Genomic DNA, 24,121 nt, shown 5'->3' on the forward strand with positions numbered 1-24,121 from the left:
GAGTAAAGCTTGCAGCAGAGCTTTGTGTGAAACCTGTCCTTTAGTGTGCAGAAAATGTGAAATGCTTGTACCCAGCTTTGTACCTGTCCTTTGGGAGTTTGTGGTAAAAGCAGAACTGGGAGGCAGAGAAGCAGGGAGGCTTTAAGAACTTGGTGTTATGCCACTTGCTGCAAGCAGTTATGCCAGGGAACATTGGAGTAACAGGTCTGACTGCTGGGCTAAGCCTGGAATTGGCCTCCCCAAGGAACAGGGCATGCTGAATGTTGCAGTAGATGTTTGTGGCCCAACTGATTGTGAAGTGAGATCCTCTCCCCTCCATGGGTGCTAATTCAGTGTTGTGCAGTGAGGTGAAACCTGGCTCTGCATGGGGGGAAATTCAATGGCAGCAATTATGGCTTATTAAAAAAATTAAACCAGAGTTTTTCTAGGCTGTGCTCCAAGGGTTGCAAGAGTGCAGCCATGGCTGGTGACAGCAGGCAGAGTCCCTGGGGCAGCAGTGCATCAGTGCATGCAGAGGTGAGTGGGCAGTGGGGGGTTCCTGCAGGGAATGGTGCTTGGGAATGTCAGTTCTGCTTCACAGTGGCAAGGGAAAACAAGTGTGAAAAGCCTGCAGGGAGAAAAGCATGTGACACAGACAAAGAGGTGGGGATTTACAGTAAAAACCAGGTTTATTAATAACACCTGATTGAATAATTCCAAACACTTTTGACGTGGCAGAGCAAAGGAATGAGGGAGGTGAGGGCAGAGGAATTGATTTCCTTGGGACTGCTCCAGCTGGAAAGGGCTGGGTGTGGGATGTTTTGGCAGAAGTAGGGCAGGTTCATAAAGGTGAAGATAATGATGGGTAAACAGGAGGAGTCACAGTCTGGGCAGCTGGAGATGGGATCTTGTTTCAGGTGAGACACCTGAGCTGTGGAGAACAAGTAAATCTCCCCATTGAGCGCTGGGTGAGGCTGCAGAGCTCCTGGGAAACAAGACACAGTCATCTTACCAGGTATTACTGAAGGGAGAAAAATCCTTAGGACTGTTTGTGTGGGACTGCAGAGGTCATGGAGGCCCTGACATCCAGTTCCTGAAGGATTTTCCCTGAAGCAGCTCACAAGAGACTTTTATGCTTTGGCAGATTCACCTTTGGGCTCATCTGCTGGCTTCTTGCTCTTGAATCTGGAGATTAGATGGATCCTAATTCTGATAAACACCAGGCAGATATGGCTATTAACCTTTCACTGGAGAGCAAAGATGCCATTAACTGTGAGCTGATAAGAACTATCCATAAAACACTAGAATTAACTTTTTTTTTTTTTCTGAAATGTTAATGGATCCAAGCCAAAAGAAAAAAGTGTTTGTTCCTGACAGTTAAAGCAGGGCTCCAGGGAGAGCCAGGAGGAGGACAAGGTGGCTGAGACTCCTTGTTACCTCCTGGAAGGGTTGAATTCTTCTCAAGCAGGAAGAGGAGCCTGCTGCTTCTGGAAGGTGATTCAGCAGCCTGGAGTGAGGAATGCAGGGATTTGTGTCAGGATGCCCATGGTTCTCACCAGCAGGCTCTGATGGTCCTGCTCCCAGCTGGAGCACCCTTTGCCAGCCCTTTTTCTTCACTTTTTCTTGATATTTTAAGGTGAGGAGCTGCAAAAAGCCCCAGTGGGTGTTGAGAGGAGGTTGATAGGAAGAAACAAGTGCTACTTGGAATTGCATCCAGCAGTAGGAACAGCCCTGAGGAGCTCAGCCAGGGCTGTGGGGGTGTGGTGGTCAGCAGAGAGATTCACCAGCTCCTGCTGAAGGCACAGACCACGGGAGATCTGCTGTGGAGCAGGATAAAATACAGCCACAGGGCAGAATAACCCCACAAGCACAGCAAGTAGCATCATCCCTGCATGGATAGAAGATTTCCAGGGTCACAATCCAGCCTCCAGTGCCCTGAAAATACAGACCTGATAAAGTGGTGAAGCTGAGACTTCAGATGGAGGGAAGGAGGGTATTTAAAAAGCACTTTTTGCAGAGATCCTGCAGAAACTTCACAGGGTCTAACCCCAAATTTCCACTGCCAGAGTTAAGAGCACACAGTGGTTTTGCAGCACTGGGAGGTGGAAGTCTTTTGAGCAGGTTAGGAGCTCTTGTGATAAAGGGACATTGCTGGGAAAGATAAAGCACTTCAGAAGGCCCCTGTGGGTTATCTTTCCCAAACACAAAGATTTTGTTAGGGCTTAGTTTTTATTTGCCCTTTCCTGCTCTCAGCTTCTGACCACAAGGATATTTCTGGGGCACACAGCAAAGCCACACATTCCTCTTAATTGCCCTTCTCTCCTTTGAATCCTCTTATGGTGGATTGTCAACACTTCAGTTCTCAGTTTTCCAGAGGTTCTTCCTCTTTGGACGTGCTTCTGGGGGAAGCTGCAGCTGCTTTGGGGGTCACAAGTCTCTCTCACACCCCATGCATGTCCTGCCACCCCACAGGAGCTCGTTGAAGACACAAAATCCATCCCAGAGTCCAGCCTGGCTTGGCTCCCCAGTGAATGCTGTCCTTTGGGGGCCAGGGGTTTGCATTTGGAGGGTGAGGAAGGAGTAAGAGCCACAGGTTTTCTCTCAAATATGGGAAAAAGTCAGGAGGGATAAATTTGGACCCACACAAAAAAAGGGTCAGCTGGGAGTCTCTGGGGCTGCTGTCCTGGGTCTAGCTCTGCCCCAGGGAGTGCAAACAGTCCAGCCCGTTCTCTGACCCAGCCGAGGAGTCCCGGGAGGAGCGGCCCTGCAGGAAGCGGATGATTTTGTCAATCGTGGCCTCCTGGTACTCGTGGGACCACCTGTATCCGAGGGGAAAATGTGATGTTTACTTTTTCTGTCATGTCTGGTGTGCCACAAGATAGCTCAGTTCATTTGAGTCAGGAATCAGAGACCCTTTTTCTTCCACCCCAGCTCTCTTTTTGCCCAGCTCCCTTTTCCCCAGGGATGCTGCAGAATCCCCTGCCAGGGATGGGATGCACAAAGGGAAAGCAGGGGGGAAAAAAGAAACCCAGGTGAGCTGTAAAACCTGCCAGCATCACTCCTGTCTGAGGATGGGTGTCCTCCCAGCAGTGACCTCTCTGTCACCCAGAGGAGAGACAGCACACCAGCAGCAGGGATGTGGTGGGAACCTTTGCTCCCTGCATGCTCTGGAACACCTGGAGTGACTCAGTGTCCCTTTGACCTGTTCTGCCTCCCTCATCTGTTTGTCCCAATGCCCTCAGGCTCTTTGCTACTCCTTATGCAAGTTGTTCTCCCCAAGTGTCAAGGAATCCCATGGCACACAAGGTGCTTACATGATGCCATTAAATTTCAGGACAGCCCTCATGTCCTTGGGAAGCGTTTCTGGGTCCGGCCACTCAAAATGGTCTGTGACAGGTACAATGTTCTTTCCAGAGTTCAGGGCTGTCACAATCTCCTGCAGGAACAGAACATGCAGGTGTTCATGGCCTGTATCAGTCCCTCACCAGCTCCCTCCCACTCCAGTGTCCACCTGGTGGCATCTCTTACCTTGTGTACCCAGTCCTTGCACTCGGGGTCCTCCATGCATTTATCCAGTGCATTTGGTGAGAGGACCAGCACAAAATTCCGGGCACTCAGGACACTCTGGATCAGCTTATCTTCAAACTTCCCTGCCTCCAGCTTCTCCACGTCGATGAACACGCTGAAGCCGTGGAGCTGCAGGTGCACCTTCAGCAGGCTGGTGGCAAGAGGGGACAGCACCATGAGCAGAGGTTTCATTTGCTGTCTCACCACGTTGGCTGAGACATGGTGAGACAGAGGAGCTGGGAATGAGTGCCAGCTCCAGCCCAGCTGTCTGGGCACATGCAGAGAACACAAGGAGCTGACATTGACTCCATGCTGTGATCCCCTAGGATGTGAGGGAAGGGTCAGTCAGTGCCAAAGTGGCGGTGACGGGACTGAGAATTGGTCTGTCCACTGTGCAGTGTGCTGTCCCCATTTGCTCTGCACCTTTTGGCAACCTCTCCCTCCTCCCCATTTTCCCACAAATGACCACCCACCTTCCTTCCCCCTGGCCTTCCCTGCTCCCTGCAGGGCTCACCTGGCCAGCTGCGAGCCGGTGCTCCTCCGGTAGCTGATGAACACGTCGGTCCCGTTGGACGTGGTTTGCAGCGTGATGGGGGAGTGAAGCGTTTCTGGGCAGCGCAAAACAACCACCAGAAGTCAAAAACCCCCCCAGCAGCTCATCCCAAAGAGCCCTCCACACCCTGCCCTCCCCTGGGAGCCGCACCCCTGGCCGCGGTGAGGATGCGGACGCGGTGGAAGCCGGTGTGGACGTGGCAATCCTCCTGCAGCTGCTGCTCCGTCACCCGGTGCAGGAAGTTGCGGTCGATGCCGCAGGTGAGCAGGTTGTAGGTGTACTGCCGGAACTTGGGGTCGATGCCCCCCAGCCAGTCGGCCAGGTTGCTGCGGTCACACGTGGAGTAGTTGGCGAAGGTCTTGAGCTCCGTCAGCTCCCGGAAAAACCTGGGGGAGGAATGAACGGAGCACCAGCTGCACTTAGAGACACATGGTGCCACAGCTTTTACCTGCTCAGGTGGGAGTGCAGCTCCGTGCCAGGGGGAAGGATGAGCTCCAGGAAACAGGGAGTGCTGCTCCTCGTGACACCAAGGTGTGAGGAGCTCAGCTAAGGTAAGTTCCCATCTTTCTGGGTAGCTCGTACAATCCCACCTGCCCTGTGCTATAGGTGGCTTTTCCCCCACCCACACCTCTGCCATGCAGTGGTCCCTTGCAGTCTCTGGGACTGCAAGGAAGTGCAGTGGAAAAGCCCTGCCAGTCCAGGTTTTGCAGCTGGAGGATCTCTGTTCCTGTTTTTGCAAGAGGGGAAAGGCAGAGACCTTGTCCCTGGCTCTGCCACTGTGGTGATGGCCCTGAGGGAGCCCAGTGTGCCCTGGTGGTGGTACTACCTTTTCCGAGTGATGCTGGAGTCCATCCCCAAATCCTTCTGCAGCTCCTGCTCTGTCAGCCTCAGGAGAATGTCCCCATCCACCTGGTGATCCTGCCAAGAGAAATCCAGGCTGGGTGAGAAAAGCTGGGTGAGATGCTTGCACCTCTGCTGCGAGATGGGGCAGGATTGTCCCTCCCCCAGCACAAAGCCCTACCAGGAAGCTCTGGCAGTATTTGTTGAATCCGATCTGCTGCAGCCACGTCTGCACCTCGCAGGATTTCCAGTTGGGAACCGTGGGCAGGATGCGCCGAGGAACCTCCTCCCCTATCATGCGCAGCACCTTTTTGGCCAGGGCGGAGGTGGTGCTGCTGGTGGAGTAGCACACAATCCTCTTGAGGCTCTGCGTGGCCCCGATCTCACTGAAAATCTGGGGACACAAAGGGAGGAGGCATCACTTTGCTTCCCCTCATCCTCTTCCCAACGACTGTGCCGGGCCAGGCGAGGCCCGAGGTGTTTGGTGACGCCAAGATGCAGCTGTGGCACCCCTTCCCTCTGTCATCACCTTCCTCCAGGCCAACCTACCCTTTACCTGTGTTTTCTTCTGCCTGGCTTTGATGGCAGCCTCGGTGCAGAGGTAGAAGGCGGCGATGCACTGGGCCTCCAGCCGGGAGCTGTCCAGCAGGGGCACGAGGCGCTGCAGGTCCTGCGCTGTCCTCCCCTGGATGTTGTCACTGCTGCCCAGCATCTCCCTGGCGAACTGCTCGGGGTCCAGCGAGGCGATGAAGGGCTCCACCAGCGCCAGCGTCCCCGAGCGCTCCACCTCCTTCTCGATCTCCTTGTTGGTGGCCAGCACCGTGATGGCCAGGCAGGCGTGCAGCCGGATCAGCTCGTCGTCCTTGGAGAAGGCCAGCGGGAAAAGCCACTCTGCCGCCTTCTTCTCGATCATCAGGCGCTGGTTGGCCTGGCCCCCGTACATGGCGCAGTTGGCCAAGGCCATGGCGCAGTGGCGCAGCACGGCGCGCTCCGTCCAGCGGCACCAGTACAGGATGCTGTCCAGCCCTCCGTTGGAGATGAGCTGGAAGCAGGTCTCCTCCGAGTGTTTGAACATGTGCTCCAGGATCCCAGAGACGCTCTGAGCCAGCTGGGGCACATCTCGCTCCTTGGCCAAGTTCAGGATCACTCCCAGACCGATCCGGGCGATCCGGTCCCTGCGGGAGGGAGAGGCAGGTGAGGGACAAGGAGTGACAACAGTGACTGCTGTGGCCTGTGCCTTGGTGACATTTATCCCAGGGCAGACAGATGTTTCCCTGTAGGACAGCTGACATGCAGTGCAGCAAGGCTGGTGTTGGAGGAACCTGTCTGGATCCTATGGAAGATCTTGTCTTGGGGTGCACAGCCCAGGACCCCCTTGCTGGATGCTCTCATGCTCAAGGTAAGATCTTCATAGCAATTAACAGGCAGGGCAGGTTAATGCCAGGCTAGAAATGGAGCATTGCTGTGGTGCTGTTTTGTGTTTGGGAGTGAAACTTATTTGTCCCCTAAGAACTGCTTAGGATAGGTTTTCACACTTGGATGAGCAACAGGCAGCCCTGCCCACAAACAGAACACAGGGGTCTGTCAGTCCTGGGATGGCAGCTGGAGGGAAGCTCTTTATTTCCACTCCTTGCACTATTCTGGAAGAAGACAGCAAGAGCCTGGGGTAGGTGGCCAGCAGCCACCAGCTGCTGCTGGGCCATGGCTGATCTTGGGAGGCCTGTGCTTAAAATGACACCTGAATGGGGCTGTGCCTTGAAAATGCACTGAGGAAGGGGACATCAGGGTCATGGAAGGATTTGGGTTGGAAGGGACCTGAAAACCCATCCAGTTCCAAGCCCCTGCCACGGGCAGGGACACCTTCCACCAGACCAGGGTGCTCCAAGCCCTGTCCAGCCTGGCCTTGGACACTTCCAGGGTCCAAGCCTGTGCCAGAGCCTCAGCACCCTCTGAGATGAGCTCTTGGCTGTGCTCCCATGAGGTGTCCTGGGGCGAGTGGCAGCTCCATTCCTGCCCTCAGCAGTGGCCATTTGGGGCTTCTCTGATGATGGAGTGCCCAGTTTGGGAGGCAGCACTGCACTGGTGCCCCATGCCCTGCTGCTCATGAGGGCAGTGGCACACTCAGTCCCCAGCAATGGTGAGGTGATGCCACGCCAGCCTCTGTGCTGGCAGGCAGGAAGAGTATTTCTGGGAAACCTGTGACCCACAGGGCTCTCACTGACCTTGGGGTGGGTTTGACAGGAAATGTTGTGGAGAGCCCTGGGAAAAAAAAAAAAAAAGAAAGAAAAAAAAAAGAAAAAAAAAAAACCCTCGGCCTGTGTCTGGCTCCAAGCCCAGACTCAGCCATGGAGCTGGATGACAAATACAGCCCCAACAGGCCCCTGGCTCCCTGAGCTGCAGGATGGAGCCAGGACCTGTCTAGCTCCCAGCTAAACACCTCTGCTGCTGTGCACAGACTGGGGGAGTTCTGTACGTGAGAGACTTGGACCCAAAGGGGAACCCCACACCTCCCTGGAGTCCCATGGCTGCTCCAAGACCCTGGCCCATGAACTGCTCCTGGAGCAGAAACAACTCCAGCAAATGCTTTCTCTTGCTAAGAAGCTGAGTGCTGAATTCAGACTGTGCCAGTGATGCTTCCTGGGATTAAATTCCACCCTAATGGGCTTTCCTGATTTAGCTGCCGCTTATTTTTGCCTGCCAGTGCATGAAGTGAGGCCCAGGCTATGAGTCCACAGCCCTCCAGCAAGAGACATCTCCCAGGAAGCCAGAGAAACTTTGGCCAGGCTCCCTCCATGTACTTTCCAGAGCCCTGTCTGGGTTGGGGTGCTGTGAGGGAGAGCAGAGCTGGCACAGTGCATTTGGGGTGCTGTGAGGGAGAGCTGTGTGTGGGTGCAGTGATCTGGATGTGTCAGGTGCCAGGTGTGCACATGCACCTTTGTGCACACACACACACACACTCAGGCACACAGAATCTCACCTCTCACCTGTCCTGGGCAGCAGCACACACATCTGAACTAGGGGCTGGGGGCTGCTGAGCAGCTGGGCCCTCCTTATGGCTTCATTCCAGCCCTGGTCAGCAGCAGGAAGGCAATGGGAAGTGGCTTTGTCCTCCTCCTCCTGCTGCAGTTATGGCTAAAGGGGAATCACGTCTTGTCCTTTGGGTCAGATGCTCTGACTCAAACTGAGCTGACTGAGCCAAACTGACTCAGCTCAGCCTGGCTGAGCAGGGCTCAGGGGGACACCCCAGTCCTCACCAGCACCCCTGAGCTGGGGCTGGTCCTCCTTCCTCCAGCTGTGGGGAAAGGGAGCAGCTCATGGTCATGGCCTGGACACAAGTCAGGGACCCTGGGAGTGGGAGGATGTGGTGGGGTTTGTGCAACTGGGAGCACCCTCAGCAGGGGAATTTGTGGGGGGGAGGAAATGTGAGGGATGGGTGAAGGTAGGTCAAGGCCAGGTTGGATGGAGCTTGAAGCAATCTGGTCTGTGGAAGGTGTCCCTGCCCACGGCAGGGGGTTGAGATGAGGTGTTTGAGGTCCCTTTGACCCCAAACAGCTGGGGAGGGCTGTGCCCGGCAGGGTGAGGGGCTCTTTGCAGACTCACCTGTTCTCCGCCACCAGGATCTGCTCCAGGAGTTTCCCTGCCTGGCACTTGGTCTCCAGCTCGGCGGTGTAGAGCAGGTTGAGCAGCAGGTCCAGGCCCCCCTCCAGGCGGATCACATCGCACAGCACCTTGGCCACGTCCCTCCCCACGGCGGGCATGCCCCAGGCCTCCTCCACCAGGCGGAACAGCTCGGACAGGGCGGCCCGCAGCCCCTCGGCGCCGCTGGCCCGGGCGGCGCTGCCGATCGCCCGCCGCAGCGCGGGCAGCACCCGCTCCAGCGCCTCCCGCACCTCCGCGCCCACCCCGGGCGAGACCCCGCCGTGCCCCCCGCCCGCCCAGCCGCCCGCCCGGCTCACGCACTCGGGCACGGCCAGCTTCTCCGCGCTCGCCATGGCCAGCGACCGGCCCAGGGTGTGCAGAGACAGCAGCAGGGCGAGCATGGGCGGCCGCTAGCGCAGCATCCCCCGCAGGGACCCCGCGCTCCTGCGGGGCCGGCTGCGGGGGGAGGATGCGCCCCGCTGCCCCCTCCGCCCTGCCGAGATGCGGAGATGGAAGCGGAGCGGGATCCGCCTTCCCCGAGCCGGGCTCAGCATCCCGGTCCCCGGGGCTGATGTCACCGGGAGCTGGCGCCGCCTCTCCGAGGAGGGGCTGGGTCCCGGCACTGCAGCCCCCTCCCGCTGCAGATCCCCCCAGACCCCTCCTGCCACCAGCCCCGGAAGGATTTGACAGAAGTGGCACTTGGGGACATGGTTCAGGGGTGGGCTTGGCCGGGATAGCGGCTGGAGTCGGGCTTTGAGGGGTTTGCCAGCCTAAATTTTATGATTCTGTGATTGTGGCCTTTCAGTGCCTAAATAGGAGCTCATTAAAAAAAAAAAAAAAAAAAAAAAAAGGAGAAGCGACCTTTTACAAGAATAGATACCGATAGGACAAAGGGGAATGGTTTTAAAATTAAATATGAGCTATTTAGATTAGATATTAGGAGAAAATTTTTACTTGTGGAGTACTTGCTCAGGGAAGCTGTGGATGTCCCAACCCAGAAAGTGTCGAAGGCCAGGTAAACGCGGCTTGGGGCAACCTGGTCTAGTGGAACGTGACAAGATTTGGAATTAGACACTCTTGCATTTTCAACCCAAACCATTCTATTCCACAGCCCTCCCTGTCCAGCCTGAGCTGGGGCTTGTCCTGCTGTCCCCATGGCCCACATCCCCCACTGTGCCCGAGCTGCTGCTGAGGTGTCACTCCCGTGGCAGGCAGGGACCCCCACGCTGATTGTGCAGGACATCCCTTCAGGACCCTCTGTGACCAGCGAGGGGGCACGGGGGGAGGTAAAGGGCACCGTGGTGGTCACGGTGAGGCTGTGACCCCCCTGGCACAGTGTTCTGAGCCCGTTTGGTGTCAGCAGGGGGGTAAATACCCACTGCTTGGTGGAAATTCAGAGCAGCTCTTCTGGGTGGGCTCGGAATTTGCATGATAAAAGAAGGAGCAGAGGCAGCCTGGGCCTCTTTTGTTTTCTTTTTTCCAGGCCAGACGTGCTCAGGGCAGAAATGCTTAAATGCTTTGGGCACTTCTCGGATGTGCTGGGAGGAGCGGCTTAAATTCTTGACTCCAAAACCAGGTTGTTGCCAGGTCAGCCTGAGACTTAAATTCGAGTTGATGTTTGGATGTGACAGAGTCGCTCTTAATCCCCTCTGAATCCACTACGAAGGGACAGACAGAGTAACATCCCACAAGGAAGGACGGCAAACAAGGCACCTCGAGGAGCGCAAAACTGCCGGAGAAGCTCGGCACAGAACCAGTAAGGATTTTCTTGATAAATTATTATTAATCGGAGGTAACCATAAGGGCTGTTGCAGTGTAGAACAGCAGAGGATTTGCTGTCCGGGGGCAGCAGAATTCAAACCATTCCCTCAGGCTTGTCCTGACTAGCCCAGGGAGCTGTGCTTTGCTTTGCTTTGCTTTGCTTTGCTTTGCTTTGCTTTGCTTTGCTTTGCTTTGCTTTTTGGGGATATTTCAGACCCAGCAGCCTGGGCTCTGGAACTGCGGCGGTTCCCAGCCTTGTCCTGGGGGATCAGCCTCATTTCCCGAGTTCTCCTCAGTGGCTCTGCTCAGCCCTTGGCTGCAGGAGCTCCCCGGAGCCCCGTTATCCAACCAACCCCTCTCCTGGGATCTGCTCCTGGCAGGGAAGGCTCGCTGAGCCTTCGTGGGTCTGTGGCTGGTGGTTGGGAGCCTGGAGCAGCAGGAGGGAGATTTGTCTTAGCTGATCAGCCAAAGCAGCTCAGACAATGCCCAGCCCTTCTCCCCCAGAGCCTCCTGCAAGCCTGAACCCTCCCAGGGCTGCTGTCCCCCAGGACTGGGATGAAGCTGTAATGCAGCACTAAGCTGGTGCTGGCACCTGGGGACAATGCCAGCCCTGCCATAGCTGAGACCAGGCGACAAGGAGTGGGGTGAGGGCTTCAGGAGAAGTTTTGCCCCAAAAGTTCATGTCTGGTAACTGCCCTCAGCTCCTGAAGGCTTCTGGGTGGAAATGCCTGTCTTAAAACCAAATAAAACTTTTCCCAGCAAGATGCTGGGAGCGGACAATGCCAGGAGCTGCCTGTGTCCGAGCTGTCAGAGGAAAGACCCCTGGAAAAGTGGGCACCCTGCTTGGGTTTCTCTCCCCCCAAATCTTGCATCACTTATAGCCCAAAGCTTCACCACTCCTGCCCAGGGTTGAGACAGATCCCATAGAGCTGCTGTCCCAGCAGAGGCAGAAGAGGCAGGATTGCTCTCGTGTGCATTTGCTCCTTGCCCCTGATTAAATAAACATCCCAGAGTTATCAGGAGCTGCCAGAAGAGCTGAGTCGACATTAATTAGTAACTGAAAAGATTGGTTGGAAATGGAATGATGGGAGCAAAATACACAGGCTTTTGTTTGTCTTCTGCAGTGAAAGTGCAGAGGGCTCCTGCCCCTGGCTGCTCACCTCTGGCCTCTGGTCCCCATACACAGAGGTGGCACCTGCCCCATCCCAAACCAGCCTGCCTTGGGGCTCCCCAAGTCTGTTCCCAGCTGTGACACTGACAAAGCTGAAATCCCAAGAATAAGCCCTCCAAAATGATGATATTTTGGGCAAGCATAAGGCTGGGGCTTTTCCCTTTGTCTTCTGAGCCTTGCTCCCCCATCCTATCTCATTTGAGTTTTTGTCTTTGCCAAGGCCAGGCTAGGAAGCAGCTGGTTGCTTTTATTCTCTGGGGTATATGTTATGAAATGAATGTGACAGGACCTCAAAACTGGTTCCTGACTCTGTCCTTCTGCTGTCCCTCCCCAATGTCTGACCAGTGCCCAACCCGCACCGGGGTCTGGGGAGGAGCTGCTTACGCTCACTGCAGCCCTGTCCACCTCCAGACACACCCAGTTCGGTGTGGACTGCGGGGGAAGCTGGGTGGGAGATCATCTCTGCCCCTTTTCCCCTGCCCTGACCTTGGGCTGTTTGCTTTCTCCCTCTGGGGCAGGCTGAGCAAACAGTGGATGCTGGGGCTGTGCTGTGCTCCAGCCTGCACAGTCGCAGGAGGGCTGCGCTCCCGGACAGCCAGGATGAGGCTGCTCTTCCCTGCCCTCGTGCTGGCCCTGCTCGCCACCACCCATGCTGCAGAGGGTGAGTTTTAGCCCACCAACCCCTTGCCAGGTGCTTTGGGGATGGAGCACGAGCAGCTCCTGGGCTGACGGAGGGGCCGGACAGGGTGGGGAAGGAGCAGATGGTGGCCATGGCCACTTTGGCTGTACGCTGCAGGATGGGCAGAAAGCAAGTGGGCAGCACATGGGTGTCAGTGGTGCCCTGGCAAATCCTTTCCCATGCCACAGCTGGGCTGCCAGTACAGAACTGGGCTCTTAGCCCATGGCTCCCATCCCAGCAGGACCTGAGTGGGAGCAGGGCAAGCAGCTGCTGTATCCCCTGGTGATGGAGTTGGCCATGAAGAGGTGGGGTACCCACAACCAGGACATCCCCAAGTTTATTTTCCCCCATGGGGCTGGGTTGGGGGGGAGGCACGGGCCCCACTGCCCCACTCCACATTACTGCTCCTGAGCTGTGGGCTGGCTTTTGCAGACTCCTGCGAGGGCCGCTGTGACGAAGGCTTCGACTCAGGGCGCAAGTGCCAGTGTGACACCCTCTGTGTGTACTACCAGAGCTGCTGCAGCGACTACTCCACTGTCTGCAAAGCCAAAGGTACTGTCCCCATGGCTCCCTCCTGGCCAGGGCACAGGGGAACGGGGTGGCTGTGGGTGCTCCACACTGTGGGGTCTGTGCTGGGTCAGCTCTGCACCCACCTGTGTCCGCAGGGTGAAGTCAGCTCCAGGATTTGCTGCAGCTCATGGGGTTTTTGGGAGCTGGCTCATCGCCATCTGGAGTGTGGGATCCATGCTAATTGGATAGATTGGATAGCAGGAAAAATGTCTTTACTGAAAGGGTGTTCAACTGTTGGAATAGGCTGCCCAGGTGGAATCACCATGCCTGGAAGCATTCTAAAAAAGTGTACTTGTGGCACTTGGGGACATGGTTGGCAGTGCTGGGTTAAACTGGACTTGATGATCTTAGAGGGCTTTTCTAATCTTAATGACTTCATGATTCTATAAATCTCTATTTTCTGGGAGGGAGCATCTCCTGCACCCAAACCCAGTGGGAACCAAGCTGCTCCCTCCTGCAGTGACCCGGGGAGATGTCTTTGCCTTGCCGGAGGACGACTACCTGGACTACAACCTCACTGTCGACTTTGTCACGGACGAGGCGCCCGTGGCAGACCCCACAGAGCTGCCCACAACCCCAGTGCTGGTGGACACCACACCAGAGAGCAAGCCAATCCCTGGGGAGTCACAGCCAGAGGTGCCTGTCACCCCCCCAGCCGGGTCTGAGGAGCCTGAGGAGCTGTGCAGCGGGAAACCCTTTGATGCCTTCACCGACCTGAAGAACGGTTCCCTTTACGCTTTCCGAGGTACTCTGGGGACCTTCCCCAGGCATGTGGGACAAGCTGCCATGCTGTCACTCTGGGCTGGTGTCTGCAGTCCCTCCTGCTGCCCCTACATCTCCTCTCTCCCCAGGGAAGTATTTCTACGAGCTGGACAAGACCAGCGTGAGGCCTGGCTACCCCAAGCTCATCAGTGATGTCTGGGGCATCGAGGGCCCCATCGATGCAGCCTTCACACGCATCAACTGCCAGGGCAAGACTTACCTCTTCAAGGTGGGCTACAGGGCTGGGGGTACTCCCAGGGTGGGCAGCACAGCCCCCCAACCCACCCTATATCCCCTTCTGGCGCCTACCATGCACACACACAGAGTGGTTGCCAGACACCCCAAATCCCTGTGGTTGTTCTGGGACCCCAAGCAGCCACAGCCTCACAATGGGGCTCCCCAGCATCCACTTGCTCCTCCTGGCAGCCCTGTGGCTGGGGGATGTTGCAGCTGTAACCCCTCTCTGTCCCCCATCCCCTAGGGCACCCAGTACTGGCGCTTTGATGACGGAGCCCTGGACCCTGGATACCCAAGGGACATCTCCGAGGGCTTTGAGGGCATCCCTGACAATGTGGATGCAGCGTTTGCCCTCCCTGCCCACAGCTACCACGGCAATGAGAGGGTCTATTTCTTCAAGGGTAAGGGGAGCCCCCTGCTCCTGGCAGAACCTGGCACCGCTGGGCACATCCCTCCAGTGCTTGTACCCCACTAATGCCCTGCTCATCCTCTCCTAGACAAGTACTACTGGTCCTACGACTTTGCCCAGCAGCCCACACAGGCCGACTGCGAGAAGTCCTCCCCCTCCACGGTGTTCAAGCACTACGCCTTCATGAACAGGGACAGCTGGGAGGATGTTTTCCAGCTCCTCTTTGGCAGCAGGATGCGTAAGGGCTGGGCCAGCCCCTGGGAAAAGGGTTGGCAGGTCCCAGCAGCTGGGACTTGACAGGGCAGAAGGGATGCAGACACCCAGGGAGGAGGGAGCAATGCCTGGATGAGCCATCACGTCCTGCCCAGGCCGTGCACAGGAACCCCCCAGGCCACAGCTGCACCTCCCACAGCATCCCAATCCCACCCTTACAGCCCTTATGCCCCACATTACCAAACCCATCACCTGCCACCTCACACCACGGTGTCACCGCTGGGGACTGTTTATTATCACTGGAGCTGGAGATGCCTCAGGAAAACTCCAGCCCTGGGCAGGGGGAATGAAAGATAAAGAGGAGGAGAAGGAGGCTCAGCAGCACAAGGCTGATCCCAGCCACGGGGGTGGGGGCATCTCCTGGCTGTGCCTGGTTGGTGTCACTGTGACACACAGGATCCCTCAGAGCATTCCCGTGGGTCTCGGAGCAGGTGCTGGGTGCTGTCTGTGGGGCTGGGCTCAGCTCACCCCACACGCTGCTGCCCCTCTCACTCACCCTCTGCCCCCTTTGCAGCCGGGGCCAATGGCCCGTGGTACATCAGCCGGGACTGGCGGGGCGTGCCCAGCCGGCTGGACGCTGCCATGGCCGGCCGCATCTACGTGGCCTCCCACCAGCCCCGCAGGAGGAAGTCTCGCCGCCAGCGCAAGAGGTACAACCACCACGGCTCACTGAATTTGGGATTCTGGAGCTGGCTGCAAAATGACCCCGACTCGGCAGGTGTTGAAAGCGATGGGCTGTCGGGCTCCACGTGTGAGATGCTCCAGAGTGTCTACTTCTTTGTAGGAGGTGAGTGCAGGATCTGGGAATGATGTGGGACCAGGGCTGCTGGGGCATGGGAAGGGCTCCTCTCTCTCTGCAGTGTCCCAGGGCTCCGGGATGCAGTGGGAAGGTGCTGGTAGTGAGGGCTGGCAGCTCCCCAGAGCTGGGGACAGTCCTGATGGCCGTGTCCCCTTCCCCCAGACAAGTACTACCGTGTCAACCTGCGCACCAAGCGCGTGGACCTGGTGCGGCCGCGCTATCCCCGCTCCATCGCCCAGTACTGGCTGGACTGCCCCCAGCCCACGGAGAGCACCTGATGGGATCCCTGGAGCCGCCAGCAACACAGCCTCAGCTAGACAGAAATAAACTGTGAGAGCCATGCAGGCTGGAGAGCTCTGTCTGTCTGTCCATCTATCCATCCAACTGTCTGTGCCATGCTTTGCGTAGTCGTTGCAGTCCAAGATCCCATGTCCCCAAGGGCTGGTGTTGTATCCCCAGACTGTGCCAGATCCCTGATGTTGGTCCCATCCATGGTGTGCCTGTGGCAGCTCAGATCTGCTCTGCCAGCCAGTCCAGTGCCTCTTCCCACTGGAGGAGAGGGACGGTGCCAGCAGCTGCCAGTGGGGAGCAGTAGGGTCAGGTCTCCATCTCCCCAGGATCAGTCCACAGCCCCACATGTGGGTGGCTGTGCAGGGATGGGTGCCCATCCAAGCCCTGCCACCACTGCCCTGCTCACCTCTGGGCTCTGGCAGTCCTGGCCATGGTGGTGCTGAAGGGATGACCCTTCCCTCGGGGCTCGGAACGCGCTCAGGGCCTGGCAGCTCCCTCTGCAGCGGGTGCTGCTGAGACAAGCTCCTGCTCCTGCCATGAGGACAGATGAACAAACCCTCACCTGCTGTCCCACCACCCCCTGAAACTCCAGGGAATTCCTGAGCTGCAGCTGATGCCCAAGGAATGCCTCTCACCGCTTCCTCTGGTGGGGCTGGGGATGCCCATGGGGCTGACGGGAGCCAGGCAGAGCCGTGTCCTCCTGTCCAGGTGGCAGAAGACCAGCACTTCCCTCGGGGGGGACTGGCTGTGGCACAGGGGGCACTGGCAGCACCTGGGGATGAGCAGAGTGGTCAAGGTGGCTGTGCCACCCCCTGTGCCACCCCATCCAAAGAGACCCCTGGGGCTGTACCTGGAACATGGAGACATCACCTGGCCCAGGACAGCACTGCGGGCAGCTGGGGCAGCTGGAGGCAGGAGGGAGCTTCTGCAAGAGAGGACAGCAGTGGGTGGGTGGTCTGTGCATCCTCACCCTGTGTGGGCAGGATCACTGCAGACCCCAGGCCCCCACTCTCACCGGCAGCCGGGGGACAGAGCTGGGTGTCGTGCCGGGCCGCCGGTGCCTCACCGAGTGGCTGTGGGGGACATGGAGGCTGCGGGCACTCCGGAGCAGGGGCTGGCTGTCACAGGAGCTGCGGGTGCCTCTGTGGGATGGGCCAGCTGGGATGTCACCACTGCGGTCTGGGGGCTGCCTGGGGAGAAGTGAGGAAGTCCAGCAGGGCTTGGCAGCCTCCAGAGCGTCCTGCCCAGCCCTATGGAATCCCTGAGGGTGGCTGGTTGGTGCAGGGTGCTGCCCAGCCAGGCCCTTTATCCTCTATTCAGGGTCCCACACAAGCCTCCCATACCTCATCTGCTCGTTCTCCACCACGAAGTCCCGCAGGAGACCGTAGAGGCTGGGCCAGGCTGGGGTTCCCTTTGGTGGGAGCTGCCCTGAAGGGCCGTACCTCTCCCCTGAGCCCACCCATGCTTTTGGAGGGTTCCCTGTGACCTCCGTGCTCCTCACTGGCACTCTGGGCAGGCACAGCTGCTGGCGCAGGGAGAGGTTTTCCAGCTGCAGGGCATGGATTTCTTGCTCCAAGGTTTGCAGCAGCTTCTCCCGGGACACCTGGGAGGGATGGGTGGATAAAGAGGTGGGTCAGGGGGGTCCCAGCAGCAGGTAGAGGAGCTCAGAGGAGTTCCTTGTCTGCAATACCCTGTTGGCCAGGGGTCTGGTGGTCACCCTCCGGGCACGGCTAGCATAGTGCAGCGTGCTCAGAGTCTCTGAGAGGCAGTGCGAGGACGGGGAGATGCAGGCGACCTGCCAACGAGGAAGAGATGCAGGTGGACTGTCAGAGGGTCACCATCCTTTTCCAGCCCTCCTCTCCACGGGCTGAGACCTCTGCCCAGCCTCCTCCATGGTTTTACCATCAGGGTGATGCCCGAGCCGCCCAGGGAACGAGCCAGCAGCCGGGTGAGCTTGCTGTCCCGGTAGGGGATGTGCGTTCGCTTCCCTCGGGGTTTGGCCAACAGGGAGATGCAGTGTCCTGCCGGAGAACGAGCCACAAAGGATGTGACAGGGCCAGCAGGGCTCTCCCAGGGCGGGTCCCCAGCTCTTACCCAGTGCCAGGAGGCTGCGGTTGATGCTGTTGGCCTCCACGGAGAGCTCCCCGCTGGAGCCGGTCTCCTTCACCCGCTCGCTGCCAGCCAGGTCCACGAAGCACAGCGTGCCCTGCTTGCTGGGGCCGGTGCTGGCCTGGAGAACCAACCAACGTTGGAGGGTGATCACCCCTTCCCCATGGTTCACAGCACTGTCCTGACTGCTGGATCTTGGGCAGGATTCCCGGCTGCTCACTCCAGCCCCACCCGTGTATCCTTGAGGAGAGCATGACCCCCCCACCCCGTGGGGCTGTTTGCACCCCGGCACTGCGCCCTGAGCCCCCAGCCCGCCCCAGGAGCAGGACGTGCTCTCACGGCTCGGCTGCGGATGTGGATGGTCAGAAGGGCGTGGCTGCGGCTCGAGTGCCTGTTGAGGGCATGTGCCGAGGTCCGGCGCCTCTGGGATCCTGCCGGGGGAGGAATTGATTGCACGACACCCCACATCCCTGCCCTAACCCCACAGCATCCACTGCCCACCACCCCGTGCCAGACACGAGCCTGCCTTGGCTCTGCAGCAGAACGGGGAGCTGCTTCTCTTGGCTGCCATCAGAGCGCCACCAGCCCTGGGCTGAATCCCCCCATATCGGGTGTAGCACGCCCTGAACGTGTCCCAGCCCTGCGCCCGTAGCTCAGCACCTTGCAGGAGCAGGCTGACGATGGCCTCCAAGCTCTCGAATTCCACGCTCAGCTGGTTCTCCACGTAGAAGCCGCGGGTTTTGCTCCAGCGCAGGGGCAGGGCGCACGGCGGCCCCGGGCTCAGCAGGTCCCGCACCTGGGGATACGGCAGAGGGAAGGCACCGGGGGAGCGGGGCACAGGGGGCCAGCAGGGCCGGAGTGGGCGGCTGGGCATCACTTACCTGTTCGTTGTAGATCTCCAGGTAGGAGGCACTGAGAGCCAGGTCAGAGCCACGGCTCCGGCTCTGCTCCAGGAGGCAGGTGAAGGACCGCTGCATCAGCCCCAGCACGGCCGGGGACGCCGGCTGGGCCTCGCTCTGCAGAGGTGACAGGATGCTGAGTGGTCACATCGGGCACACCACTGCTCCCAGAGCCCATGACCGGCTGGGAAGAGCTCATCCCACGACCAGGATCAGGTCAGGTTGTACCTGGGCGAGGGGTCCCATCAAGGTGTAAGTCTTCCCCGAGCCGGTCTGCCCGAAGGCAAAGACGGTGCAGGAGAAGCTGTGGAAGATACTGAGCGTCAGGCACGGCCGCTGGCGGTGGCACAGCGATGCCACCTCCCGACACAGCCCGGGCAGTGCAAACGGGCCGGAATGGCCCGGCGTGGGGCGGATGGAGGGCTGGGATCCGCGGGACTCACCCGTCCATGGCCAGCTCCACCAGCTGCCTCATCCCGCTGCCTTCGAACACAGCCTCCTGCGAGGCGCCGGCGTCGAACACGGCGCTGAAGCCGAAGGTGGCATCGTGCCTGGCCGCGCTTACCTGGGGACAGCGGCGGCTCAGGGGGTGCTGCAGTCCCCCCAGTCCCGACATCCCGACAGGGAGGTGGCACTTACATGGACGGCGCCATCACCGAGGCTGTGCACAACCTGCTGGTCACCTCGCCGCGTCTCCGTGCAGGTCAGTGGCCGGACCCTAAAGGTGGGGTGTGGACGGGGACACCGAGGTGTCGCTGCATGGGGACCCTGGGGAGCCCTACTGTGACCTCGCCCCAGGCAGGAAGGTTCCTGCTGCGCCCCCGAGCCCTTTCGTCTCCCCTTACCTTAGCACCACCCTCAGACGCGTCTCTCTGCCCTCCAAGGGGCGCTCCCGCTCCTCTCCAGGACTCCTTTGGGGAACAGAGGGCAGCAGGGTGGTGGGTGCCCCCCGGCTGGGGGAGTCTGCCCGCCGGCACCCCGGGGGCTGGGGTAGAGGGACCCTCGGTCATGCTGTGCTCGCACCGTCCTCCCACCTCCTCTGTGCCCTGAGGCATGGCAGGGGACTGAGCTCACTCTCCCCGCCATGTCGCCGCAGAACGGTCCTGTCCCCCCCAGCCTTTTTGGGGTGCTCCCCCACCCCCCCACCCCGCTGCCTGTATCAGTCGGGCAGTCACTGCCCAAGTCCTGCTGCTGCAGGACAGGATGGCCTCTGTCTCCTCCGTCTCCCCGACAACTTACGGTCTCTCCTGGCCCCGTGGGAGCGTTCTGGGCCGGGGGTCCGGCTGGGGGTCCCCGCCCCGCTCCCCCTCTGGTTCCATGCGCCCCCAACACCCTGTGCTCGGGGTGCCCGCAGCGCCCGGCCGGTCCCAGCGGGAGCCACCCCCAGCTGGCCCCGGCTGCCCACACAACCGGTACCACAGCTCCGGTTAAACATTGACCGCTGCCAGCCCTGCGGGAGAGCGGCGGTCGCACAGCGGGGGCGAGCGGGGGAGGGCGGGGAGCCGGGGAGGGGGCACAAGGGGCGGGTGGCAGTCGGTCCCCGAGCCCTGGGATCCTCATGGGCCCCACCGTGCCCCGACGGCGGCGCGGGGCAGACCTGTACGAGCATCTGATGGGGGTGCTGGTCCCTGGAGATGCTGGGGAGTCAGTTGGACATGTCGGGGCTCTGCCATCGGGGGAGCGGAGCTGAGACCGGTCCCGGGAGCCCTTGGGAAGGGCTGGGGGGGGGACAGCACCGCCCGGTCGGGGCGGTCCCAGCCCGCCGGGGGGGACCCGAGGGGGATAAAAGCCGGGGCGGCGGCGGGCCCGGGGGAGCCGGGCAGGATGAGCGCGGCCCCGGGCACCTCCCGCGCTCCCCAGCCGCTGCTTCGCTTCCCCGACGGGCCGGCCGGGCCGGGCGGCGGGCGGGCGGCGGGCGGGGGCGGCGCCCCGGGGCCGTGCCCCTGCCCCTGTCCCTGTCCCTGCCCGGGAGGGCCGCGGAAGCGGCGGCGGACCACGTTCAGCCGGGGGCAGCTCTCGGAGCTGGAGCGGGCCTTCGCCGCCGTGCCCTACCCGGACATCGCCACCCGGGAGCGCCTGGCCGAGCTCACCCAGCTGCCCGAGGCCAAGATCCAGGTGAGCGCAGGCGGGACTGTCCCCTCCATCCCTTCCTCCTTCTCTCCCGGGGCTCCCCCTCTTCCGCGGGGCTACCCTGTCGGGGCGCTGTCGGAGTCTCACATTTCCCCTCGCCCGTCCCAGGTCTGGTTTCAGAACCGCCGCGCCCGCAGGATCCGTAGCGCCAAGCCGGAGCCGCCACCGCTACCGCCGCTGCCGCCGCCCGGGGAGCGGGGTCCCCCCGCGGCACCTCCCGACGGCAGCATCCCGTGCCCTGCCCCGGCCGTGCCGCCGGCGGGATCCCACAGCCCCGCTCGGGGCTTCCCCACCTCGCTGGGCTCCATCTCCGACCTAATCTACAGCGCGGCCATCACCAACCTGGGCGAGCCATAGCCGTGGCTAGCACCCCTGGCTTCTAGGGACCCTTCTGGCACCGCGGCCCCCCTGGATTAGCGTCACGATTTCATTAGGGTGTGGAATTACTGCCGGTCCCAAAGGCTCCGAGGATGTCATCCAATATCCTAAATGCCGGTGTGGCCACAGCAGGGGCAGCTCCCTATCAGGTCCCTAATACCGACTAATCTTTTGGAAAAATACCTTAATCTGAGGCCGTATCCACGGATGATTGTGGTGCGGCCGCCCCTAATCCGCAGGCACGTTCGCAGGTGCCGGCAGATCTCCCTGGATCGGATATTAAACCGTGTTTCCAGAGGGGCTTAGCTGCCATCAGAGCATTAATCACTGTGTCTGGCCCTGGCAGAGTGCCCGCCCGGCAGGTGTCCAGGTCCCCAGGGTCTGGTGTGGCTGTCCCCTCCCTGCTGTGGGGGCACTGAGCTGGCTCTGCTCTCTGCCCCACAGCACCTGAGACACCCCTGGGCTCAGTGTTGAGGGGTGTACTCTCCCTGCCTCCAGAATCTGGGCATCCTTTGGCAAGGGCTTGGGAGCACTGTGCATCCCTCACTGTGCAGGCAGAAGAGGGTTTGGACAGGAGATGGAGCAAGATGCAGAGGGAGAGAGAAGATTCACATCTCTGTGATGTTTTAGATGCCACATCAACGTTTCTCATACCAACAGACATCTCCTGACGCGCAGGAAGAAAGTTATGAACACACGGTGTCATTTATTTCCAGAATAAAGAGACAGGGACTTCCCAGGAGAACAGGGATGGCAGGAGCTGATGCCCCTCTCCCTGCTGGGGTGGTCGGAGTCCTCAGCCATTCCCCCTCCTGTTCTGCAGCTCTGGGACTTCCAACCCATGATTCATTTCAGGAGCGGGAAGCCAAGGACGAGCCTGAGGAGTGCAGCAATCTTCCCACAGCAGGAACAGGTACAGATGGGACAAGATCTGCCCCAAATTAGCAGCTCCGGGGGAGGACAAAAGCCTCCAGCACGAAGCACGCAGTTCATGGTCATAGCTTCCCAAGGTCCCCCTCAATGGTCCGCACCATCACGTACAGCTCGGCCAAGCCCACCACCGAGGCCACAATGACAGCTGACAGCACACGCTGGGGACACAGAGGAGAGAGAGGTGACCCTGGGTGTCCAGCCTGGCCAGCACAGAGGGGCTGCCAGGGGCTGGGCTCACTCACCGCCGCTGTCTCTGCGAAGACGTACTGGCTGCCCAGGTAGGTGCAGGCAAAGGCGGCCACCACGGTGACAATGAAGTTGAAGATGGTGATGACAACGGCTTTCACAGAGCGAACTGGGGGACAGAAGGGTAAAGCAGCTGATTTTAGGTAAGGCTGGGAAGTAGGGCTGGAGACAAGGTGTAATCATGCACAGCTGCCTCAGCTGTGAGATGTGATACTGGAGGAGTCACACACTTGGTGCCTCCAGAAATATTGGTAAGAATCACCAACAGGCTCCTTTATTGAAGGAACACTTCAGTGCATGAAAACCTTCTGGTGAGATATTCCGAGAGGGAAGGGCTGTCACCAGCTGGAAGTGGAACAGTTTCCATGCCTGACCTGCCACATGTCAACAGGACAGGGAGCCACTCACCTTGCCTCCCAAACTCAGCCAATGGCCCGTTCATCTCCTGAAAGAAGGGATTGAAACAGCTTGTGATCATTTGTATTTTAATGTTAATAGTAATGTTATTTCTGTGTGTGCAGAATAAAAGCAATGCCAATGCCCTGTCATGACCCCAAGACTCCGAGGTTTTGGGTGAGTGGACTGTGGGGAAGCAGCAGTTTCACAGCACACAGGTTTCTCTTAGGTTTTGCACAAGCTCTGCTAAAACCACCCTGGATTATAGATCACAGCATGGTTTGGCTTGGAAGGGGACCTTAAAGACCATCTTGCTCTAGCCCCTGCCATGAGCAGGGACAGCTTTCACTAAACCAGGTCAAACCTGGAATGGTCCAGCTTGGCAGAGAGCAGAGCAGATCCTTCCATGAGAGTTAATGTGCACATGGGTGCCAGGTACAGTGTGGAAGGGAAGAATGGGATACAAGGAATGCCAGCAGGAAGGGATGCTGACTTGTCTGAACAGCTACCCTGCCAGAAGATCTCAGCTCTCTCAGGAAACAATGAGCACCCATATATGATCTTGTATTTTCAGCTTTTACCTTGACATCAATGAAGCAATTTTAAAACTATGACAAAAATTTAACCAGCACAGATGCTCCCAGTCAAACATTTATGGCATGTGCTCAGTCTCCCAGAACAGAACTTGAGATCTTTGGCAGAGTGAGCAGTTCCCAGAAGTCAGTGTGTCTGTCCTCAACACCGGATCTGCTGTTCTGGGTGTGTTTATAGTGTGCTCTCATCCAATGTCTGTCACATCCCCTCTGCACCGCACGCACTCTAAGGGGAAAATCTTTGCTCTCAGGGGTTTGAGGGATGAATCCTGGCAGCAGGCACTGCAGCAGCCCCTCACCTGGCCGGTGATGTTGCGGGTCATCCGCTGGTACTCCTCGTGTGCCAGCTTGGCCTTGATCCGCTCCAGCCGGGCCACCAGCTCGGGGTTCTGGGGGAGGCACAGACCCACCGTGAGGGCGGGGAGCCGCCGCCTCCTCCCGCGACTCCCGGCCGGGCCTCACTCACCCGCGGCGGCACCGGCACCTCGGGCAGGTGGATCTCGCATCCTTCCAGCAGCTCGTGTAGGTGCAGCGGAGACCCTGCGGGCGGGGCACGGGGCGGTCACGGCGCGGTCGCGGCGCGGTCACGGCGCCCCGGCGCAGCGCGGCCTACCTGCCTCCCGCAGCGCGGCGTGCAGCCTCCGCAGCAGGCTGAAAGGCACCAGCCCTCCTTCCTCCGCCAGCGCCGCCTCCAACTCATCCCGCAGCCCGGCGGGCAGCGCTGCTAACTCGCCGGCCCGCACCGCCCGCCGCAGCCGCAGCCCGGCCCGCACCGACGACGCCATGTTGGGCCCGGCCGGCGTTGCCGGGACGACCGGGAGATGGGGGGGTGGTGAACCATAGAGACGGAGGGGCGCGGCGGGGCGGAGCGGCGCGCGGGGCGGGGCGGAGCGGCGCGGGCCGCGCG

At 59.5% G+C, this 24,121-nt stretch overlaps 5 protein-coding genes across 6 annotated transcripts; 2 read left to right on the top strand and 3 right to left on the bottom strand.

Annotated features, from left to right (window-relative positions):
- Window positions 1–650: 650 nt before the first annotated feature.
- SARM1 (sterile alpha and TIR motif containing 1) lies at window positions 651–9,114 on the bottom strand. The gene is made up of 9 exons (XM_056506447.1): window positions 8,540–9,114; window positions 5,496–6,114; window positions 5,121–5,333; window positions 4,926–5,017; window positions 4,250–4,485; window positions 4,061–4,154; window positions 3,508–3,697; window positions 3,294–3,415; window positions 651–2,798 (listed from the first exon to the last, which is right to left on the bottom strand). The coding sequence occupies exons 1-9, from the start codon at window positions 8,977–8,979 to the stop codon at window positions 2,669–2,671; spliced, it is 2,136 nt and encodes a 711-aa protein (XP_056362422.1). The 5' UTR covers window positions 8,980–9,114; the 3' UTR covers window positions 651–2,668.
- A 2,789-nt stretch (window positions 9,115–11,903) lies between these two features.
- On the top strand, window positions 11,904–15,592 carry VTN (vitronectin). The gene is made up of 8 exons (XM_056506449.1): window positions 11,904–12,171; window positions 12,622–12,741; window positions 13,220–13,504; window positions 13,611–13,750; window positions 14,003–14,159; window positions 14,256–14,405; window positions 14,955–15,227; window positions 15,402–15,592. Exons 1-8 carry the CDS (start codon window positions 12,045–12,047, stop codon window positions 15,515–15,517), a joined length of 1,368 nt encoding a protein of 455 aa, XP_056362424.1. The 5' UTR covers window positions 11,904–12,044; the 3' UTR covers window positions 15,518–15,592.
- On the bottom strand, window positions 14,654–19,945 carry KIF12 (kinesin family member 12). The gene is made up of 17 exons (XM_056506448.1): window positions 19,778–19,945; window positions 19,384–19,449; window positions 19,178–19,256; window positions 18,982–19,103; window positions 18,767–18,842; window positions 18,521–18,655; window positions 18,300–18,435; window positions 17,979–18,070; window positions 17,625–17,760; window positions 17,433–17,551; window positions 17,221–17,325; window positions 16,874–17,133; window positions 16,546–16,720; window positions 16,381–16,455; window positions 16,166–16,302; window positions 15,937–16,061; window positions 14,654–15,814 (listed from the first exon to the last, which is right to left on the bottom strand). The coding sequence occupies exons 1-17, from the start codon at window positions 19,855–19,857 to the stop codon at window positions 15,750–15,752; spliced, it is 1,983 nt and encodes a 660-aa protein (XP_056362423.1). The 5' UTR covers window positions 19,858–19,945; the 3' UTR covers window positions 14,654–15,749.
- Window positions 19,946–20,084: 139 nt separating this feature from the next.
- SEBOX (SEBOX homeobox) lies at window positions 20,085–22,769 on the top strand. 2 transcript variants are annotated; one of them, XR_008841838.1, is made up of 3 exons: window positions 20,085–20,653; window positions 20,777–21,195; window positions 21,707–21,786. XR_008841838.1 is itself a non-coding variant. In XM_056506483.1 (2 exons), the coding sequence occupies exons 1-2, from the start codon at window positions 20,363–20,365 to the stop codon at window positions 21,023–21,025; spliced, it is 540 nt and encodes a 179-aa protein (XP_056362458.1). In that variant the 5' UTR covers window positions 20,085–20,362; the 3' UTR covers window positions 21,026–22,769. The 2 variants fall into 2 exon arrangements, 1 of the variants encoding a protein (XP_056362458.1); XM_056506483.1 differs by having other exon boundaries at window positions 20,777–22,769.
- TMEM199 (transmembrane protein 199) lies at window positions 21,728–24,120 on the bottom strand. The gene is made up of 6 exons (XM_056506481.1): window positions 23,828–24,120; window positions 23,681–23,754; window positions 23,514–23,603; window positions 22,634–22,670; window positions 22,222–22,334; window positions 21,728–22,137 (listed from the first exon to the last, which is right to left on the bottom strand). Exons 1-6 carry the CDS (start codon window positions 23,997–23,999, stop codon window positions 22,042–22,044), a joined length of 582 nt encoding a protein of 193 aa, XP_056362456.1. The 5' UTR covers window positions 24,000–24,120; the 3' UTR covers window positions 21,728–22,041.
- Window position 24,121: the final 1 nt, after the last annotated feature.

Source organism: Oenanthe melanoleuca, chromosome 19 (assembly GCF_029582105.1).
Source record: "Oenanthe melanoleuca isolate GR-GAL-2019-014 chromosome 19, OMel1.0, whole genome shotgun sequence".
Classification (NCBI taxonomy): domain Eukaryota; kingdom Metazoa; phylum Chordata; class Aves; order Passeriformes; family Muscicapidae; genus Oenanthe; species Oenanthe melanoleuca.

What these genes read in the sequence shown, in the direction of transcription:
- TMEM199 (XM_056506481.1), bottom strand. Translation starts at nt 23,999, where the DNA reads ATGGCGTCGTCGGTGCGGGCCGGGCTGCGGCTGCGGCGGGCGGTGCGG. An exon ending in CCCGCAACATCACCGGCCAG is followed by an intron (nt 22,671 to 23,513) that starts GTGAGGGGCTGC and finishes CCCTTCTTTCAG; the next exon opens with GAGATGAACGGGCCATTGGC. An exon ending in TCTTCGCAGAGACAGCGGCG is followed by an intron (nt 22,138 to 22,221) that starts GTGAGTGAGCCC and finishes CTGTGTCCCCAG; the next exon opens with CGTGTGCTGTCAGCTGTCAT.
- SEBOX (XM_056506483.1), top strand. Translation starts at nt 20,363, where the DNA reads ATGAGCGCGGCCCCGGGCACCTCCCGCGCTCCCCAGCCGCTGCTTCGC. An exon ending in TGCCCGAGGCCAAGATCCAG is followed by an intron (nt 20,654 to 20,776) that starts GTGAGCGCAGGC and finishes CGCCCGTCCCAG; the next exon opens with GTCTGGTTTCAGAACCGCCG.
- VTN (XM_056506449.1), top strand. Translation starts at nt 12,045, where the DNA reads ATGCTGGGGCTGTGCTGTGCTCCAGCCTGCACAGTCGCAGGAGGGCTG. An exon ending in CACCACCCATGCTGCAGAGG is followed by an intron (nt 12,172 to 12,621) that starts GTGAGTTTTAGC and finishes TGGCTTTTGCAG; the next exon opens with ACTCCTGCGAGGGCCGCTGT. An exon ending in CCTCTTTGGCAGCAGGATGC is followed by an intron (nt 14,406 to 14,954) that starts GTAAGGGCTGGG and finishes CCCCCTTTGCAG; the next exon opens with CCGGGGCCAATGGCCCGTGG.
- KIF12 (XM_056506448.1), bottom strand. Translation starts at nt 19,857, where the DNA reads ATGGAACCAGAGGGGGAGCGGGGCGGGGACCCCCAGCCGGACCCCCGG. An exon ending in CCACGGGGCCAGGAGAGACC is followed by an intron (nt 19,450 to 19,777) that starts GTAAGTTGTCGG and finishes TGTTCCCCAAAG; the next exon opens with GAGTCCTGGAGAGGAGCGGG. An exon ending in GTGATGTCTCCATGTTCCAG is followed by an intron (nt 16,303 to 16,380) that starts GTACAGCCCCAG and finishes GCTCATCCCCAG; the next exon opens with GTGCTGCCAGTGCCCCCTGT.
- SARM1 (XM_056506447.1), bottom strand. Translation starts at nt 8,979, where the DNA reads ATGCTCGCCCTGCTGCTGTCTCTGCACACCCTGGGCCGGTCGCTGGCC. An exon ending in ACCGGCTCGCAGCTGGCCAG is followed by an intron (nt 3,698 to 4,060) that starts GTGAGCCCTGCA and finishes TCTTGCCACCAG; the next exon opens with CCTGCTGAAGGTGCACCTGC. An exon ending in GCAAGGACTGGGTACACAAG is followed by an intron (nt 3,416 to 3,507) that starts GTAAGAGATGCC and finishes CTGTTCCTGCAG; the next exon opens with GAGATTGTGACAGCCCTGAA.